General features: G+C 41.8%; 1 protein-coding gene across 1 annotated transcript in view; it reads left to right on the top strand.

The window, feature by feature from the left end:
• Positions 1–697: 697 nt before the first annotated feature.
• The window catches only part of cacna1aa (calcium channel, voltage-dependent, P/Q type, alpha 1A subunit, a), a gene marked incomplete at both ends in the record, with an annotated part of 81,611 nt that continues 76,308 nt past the window's right edge, over positions 698–6,000 (top strand). The window contains one exon of the mRNA XM_083931008.1: positions 698–1,041. Coding sequence (XP_083787134.1) covers positions 698–1,041 — 344 coding nt within the window. The remainder of the gene's footprint in view (positions 1,042–6,000) is intronic.

The following is a 6,000-nucleotide window of genomic DNA, read 5'->3' as shown; positions in this document are numbered from 1 at the left end:
GCCAAACATTGCGGATGTTTCTGAAATAAATAAATAATAGTAGCTTTTTCCGTTTTCAATGCCTTTTAAGTCTTCTGAAACGCGACCGTTTCGAAACGGCCAAGTTTAACGTCACTGACGGCCGAATTTATAGGCTGTTAATCATTTTCAGATTTATTTTCGATCTGATTTGTGAAGGCCTGCGTGATTTAGAGGCGTTTATATTGCCATTACATGCTGTCATGAGAGTAAAGGAATAAAAAGGTGCAGGGGGCTGTGGTGCGCTCTGATACAGGCATGAACCATGGAGAACATGAAACATTCATGTTAACTCGCTCCAGTCTCCCCATGATTTCATGTTGGGGGCGAATCCTGCTCTATACGGACATAAAAACCGACTAAGACTGAGACACCCCACAGCACTACCCTACAGTGCAACCAGTCAGCCAACCGACCACACATTTAATTTCCTCACACCCACAATTGGCCGTTGGCAGAGACGCACAGAGAAGGAGACAGTACATGGGCGTCCTCGTCTGCTAAAAAGCAGCATATAACCGCTCGCTGGGTGCAGGTGTTCAGCGTAAGCTTACAAGACAACCCGTTGTGCATATGAGACGTTCTGATCCAGATGGGATGTAATGTTGTGTGGCTGCACAGCTGAGCATTGGTCTCCTTCTCCGCTGCTTCGTGAAGATTGGCTTTCGGTGTCCAGAGAATGGCGCGGTTCGGAGATGAGGTACCGGCCAGGTATGGCGGAGGGCCCGGCGGAGGGGGGCCGGGCGGCCGCGGTGGTAGCAGACAAGGAGGACCCCACGGACACGGTCACGGCCACGGACATGGCCACGGCCACGGTCCACCCGGAGGGCCCGGGGGCCAGAGAGTGTACAAGCAGTCTATGGCGCAGAGAGCCCGGACTATGGCCCTCTATAACCCCATCCCCGTGCGCCAGAACTGCTTCACTGTCAACCGCTCGCTGTTCATCTTCAGTGAGGATAACTTCGTCCGAAAATACGCCAAAAAGATCACAGAATGGCCATATCCTTTACTTGGTATTGCACAGTGAGTAAGAGCTGCTACTGTAGGCCAGGTGCCCGATGATCAGGTAGGCCCAATGTGAAGACATACTGTATGTCTGACTGAATGGTTCACATGTTTTCTTATTCCATGTGTTAAAGGCTCTAAGAGGTAAAGGTATCTGTGCAGTGTGAGGAGGTAAAGGCTACATGAGGTGAGAGAGGAAATTCTGGACATGTAATTCATAGTTAATTAAGAGGAGGGGAGCATGAACCGGCGGCCCCTTTTATGATGCTGTTGATCACCATCAATCACATTTGTTGTAATTTCATGTCACAGTCGCGAGGGACCTGCTTGATATATGTTTCCTGTGTGTGTGTGGGTTTGTTGGTGGTTATAGTGGTGGTGGGGGGCGGGGGTCTAGGGGGCGCTGCTGGTTGCTGATGTCAGCATGTGCAGTATAAGCCCAGCGCGGCTATAGAGAAACAGGAGAGAGAGGGGGGGAGGGGAGGAAAGGTGGGAGAGACCTGAGAGAGAGAGGGAGATGAAAATAAACAGCTACAATTTGTGTGTGTGTGTGTGTGTGTGTGTGTGTGTGTGTGTGTGTGTGTGTGTGTGTGTGTGTGTATCCTTGCAGTGATGCATACAGAAGCTCCCATATCAGCATGATGCAGGTGTCATTCTAGATATGGTGTGTGTTTGTGTGTGTGTGTGTGTGTGTGTGTGTGCGCGCGTGTGTGTGTGTGTGTGTGTGTGTGTGTGTGTGTGTGTGTGTGTGTGAGTAAGAGAGAGAGAGAGAGCAGGTATGTAAGTGTGAGTATAGTAAGCTATTAACTTGTGCATTGACACAGTATTCATTTTTTCCCCATTTTGAACCTCCTCTTAATCACACAATCTGCAGGTGTCACTGAATGAATGTGCCACCATTTCAAACCGTGTGTGGCTGTTTGTGTGTCTGTGTGTGCCCATGTAGCTACTACAACCACTGAGTGTGACAGTGTTAAATTTCCAGCAATCCCTGCATTTTCATCTTTCATGAAGCCAGCACATATTGCACCATTCGGGGGAGAAATGGCAAACGATTTGAGTCTTTTCAGGATTTGTCAGTGTGAAGGCATGCAAATTTGGAAGTAAGTTTCTGTGCGAGTGTTAATGACAAGAGGGGAAATTGGAGTAATGATTGTATTGATCCATGCTGATGCTTGAGCCGTGACATAACTACACACACTAATTGGGCTGCTCTGTTGAAATGCAGAAGCTACTTGTAGTGCCTCTGAATCACGTCTATTCACCATCTAAATGACAGACGTGGCTGAGTGAAAAATCAATTGTTGGACTTATTTTAACCTATGACTTTGCTAATAACAAAACGGAGAAAGAATAACAATACTGACAAAAAAAGAGGCCAGTCGCAGTGGGTCTCCTAATGAGTTTATATAAGGTAGTGGAAGGTACAGGAAACTATAGTTTTTAAAATATCTCAACATTGGTGGGGCACAGAGACAACCTCCCTGTTTTAAAGGTCCTATATCGTAAAACGTGAGATTTCCATATCTTTTTTTATTATTATAAAGCAGGTGGAAGTATGAAAACGCTAAATCATCAGAGAAACTGTGCCTTTGAATGAGCTGTCTGAACTACTGTATGGTTGTGATGTCACAACCTAAATTTATTTTTGGAACATTAAAGTGTGTAAACATGTTCTTGTAGAATATAGGACCTTTAAAGTTCAGAAAACATTCCTGTGAGTGGCAAGTCAATAAACCATTTTATTGACGACATTTTGACATGTCACAGAAGAAAAGTAAATGTGTAAATAATAAAACAAGTGATTGCTGAATACCATTAAGCTGCTTCCTTTTCAGGGTAATGGTGTGCATGGTGGCTCACACATAAAATGGAGCCATAGTTAATACTATAAGTAACACCTGTGCTTTTTCATACTATGACTATGAGTAGTCTACTGTGGAAAACGGCCTATACAACACACAATGTAGTACTTCAGTTTATGGTTTCAAATATTCTTCACACGAAGATTCTACATTTTCATTTACTGCAGTTTGTCGCTCTTTTTTGGGCTTTCCTGCCTTCACCAGACCCATCATCACAAGGCTATAGACAGTTTAAAGCTATGCATAGTGAGGCATAGGGTTATTGTTCTTGATAAAATGATTAGATTCATCTAATCTTTAAATTGTTGTAGGTGTGGAACTGTCATTATGTATTAGTTATCTTCAAGATTTCACAAAAGTGTTTGACCAGCTATTTTCATCTAAACTTGAAGCTGCACAAAACAGATGCTACATTTGCTCATTTTTCAATATATTTAACATCACTGCTACTTCTTGGAACTTCATTTTGGTTTCTTATGCGCTAGAAAGCATCTGTTACGGGAGGTTTCATATAATGTATATTTTTTTCTGAATTTACAGTCTATCTATTTGGGGATATCTGCGCTGTCTTTCTACACAGTTCCAACCCAAGGAGTTTGATACAATAACATGAGCACTAGTACGATCTAATGTAATCCAAAACAATAGCTCTGCAATAACTCCTGCCTTTGTGAAGCTTATAATGTTCAATATTTGCTGAGACTGTGTCGGGGTGTTGATTCAATCGGTAATTTCTGAAGCTGGTGTTGTTTATTGGATTGTAATAAATTGTGAGGTGTAGCTCCTACAGCATTTTATCCCCCTCCCCAGGGAGGCTGTCCTCTCTACTGTCCATTCTCTGTATAACTTGGTCCATTGTGGGCAATCTTGAGTATGTTTTAGATACATATGATTTTATTGTGTGGGTTAACAGACAGATAATAAAATGCTGTTTTGAGATTTTCATAGCCTCCTTCAATCGATATTTCAAAGACCAAACCCACAGCATCTTTAGAAGCACTTTCCAGTAATAATAAGATAGGTTAGGGCATCTCCTTTTTTGTTAAGTAACGCTGTCTGTCTGTCTTTTTGTCTGTCTGTCTGTCTATCATGTTTAATTGCCCTTTGAATGGCTTAGATCCTACTGAATTACCCACAGTGCTAAAGCTTGAGACAGTTGAGGTAGTCCTCACTCTGCTGAAGGTAGTGTGGTCACAACACCCATCAATCATGAGGTCATCTTAGGTAACTCCGGACTCTAATGCACCACTGGACACCATGGTGTCAAGGTGTTCAGTGTCTCATTAGTTGATGTGCTTTCACACAACTGGTTTCGGAGGTATTTCTAGAATTTTGAGATCCAAATAATTGATCTGCGGTCATGTTAAGTATAGACTTCAATTGATTATCTTTGGGAATTTTAATCCCAATTAAAATATACGTCTAAACACATGCTCTGGATAGACCATGTGTAACTCATTCCTAACATACAGGTGTCTCAAACTGATCCAGTAAAGGGCTGCTGTGGCTGCAGGTTTTTATTCCAACCAAGCAAGAACACACCTGACTTGACTCATTCAACCAACTGAATCGCCTTCACACAGTTGGATTTGTTGGATCAGGTGTGTTCTTGCTTGGTTGGAATGAAAACCTGCAGCCACAGCGGTCCTTTACTGGATCAGTTTGAGACACCTGCTTGCCAACGGATAATCCTCAGAGTGGCACCCAACAATTTTAGATGGGATATCCTCACTGACAGATGCTTTCATGCATGGGGTCAAATAGAGGCTTTATGCTCAATTCTTACCAAAAAACAGTCCCAATCAGATACTGTTTAAATATAAATAAAAGATGTATACTTTTGGGGACGAAAAAGAATTTTAGGCTCAAACTGGCAAACACAGAACATTAATAGACCCAAAACAAGCGATTTTCTCAGTGGTAACACTGTGTCTGCAATTGAAACTGATGTTTCACTGAATTCACTATTCAGCAGAATTATGACCTGCAGCTTTATTAAGTTGTGAACTTACTCTGGACCCATGGGAGTACCATATAAATAACTGGCCTCCCACATCCACATTTAGATACAGCAGCAGACATATATTTGGTTATTTAATTAGAATTAGTGCCATGTTCGTATTTAAACTTTGTTGAATACAATTAAAGCAAAATGTATCTTCACCAGCCGCAGTTATTGTTTTAAATTTTTGACTCTCATAATGGAAAAAAAATCATTACGTATGGTCCAGTCCCACAAATAGGCTAAATAAGTTTAGCCTAGCCCACTGAATATTAGAGGTGCAGGAGGTACTCAGATATTATATATATAGTATATATACTATAATTTGTACTATATATATTATATATAGTACAAAAGTATTAGCCTCAAAATAACCAAAGTAAAAGTAGGTTTCTAATGCAGAATGGCCCATTTCAGAATAATGTATTATATTATTGGATTAGGCCTAATCAACATTTTGCAGTTTATAAGGGTATATTTTAATCACTTTATATACTGCTGGGTAGTCTATAATAGACTACTATAGCCTATCATTTATTAGTCAATATACATTTGTACACACTGACTTGTATTTGCAAATTTACTTTAACACCATGTGTGTGCCTCTGTCGCTCAAGTCAGTGTGTGAGTGGCCCGACTCTCACCTGCTGCTTTCACATGTTGCTATAACTATCGGACTTTTTTATGTTAAACACTGCAATATGAAAAAAAGAAGAAGAAACGTGCAACCGGTAGCAAAACAAAAAGTCATGAGTTATTGACTCAGAGTATGTGTTCAAATATTTTGGGTGAGAGCAGCAGCCGGTCGAGCAGTGAGCCATGCTAACCTTAGCATCTAGGGCTACTTCTTAGAGGCGAACTACTTCCAGGCAAAGGCAGTTACGGAGGGCAAGGGGTTTTATAAACAAGGACACGGGCCCATAAAATGGCGAACTTCAGGAGGATGACTGTGACGCTGGAATTGAGGTAACTGTTAAAACAACACCCGAACCAGTCAGCAACATTTGACTTCAAATGGAGGGAGACTAGCTAAAATCTTATCCAGGGTAGCATTAGCACTCATGGTTTCCGGTGTGGCAGGATAGGTCATTGTCTAGGGCATTTCTGATT

Source organism: Echiichthys vipera, assembly GCF_963691815.1.
Source record: "Echiichthys vipera genome assembly, chromosome: 17".
In the NCBI taxonomy this organism is placed as follows: Eukaryota; Metazoa; Chordata; class Actinopteri; order Perciformes; family Trachinidae; genus Echiichthys; species Echiichthys vipera.
The sequence above is the reverse complement of the archived record's forward strand: the minus strand, read 5'-3'. Positions and strand labels throughout refer to the sequence as shown.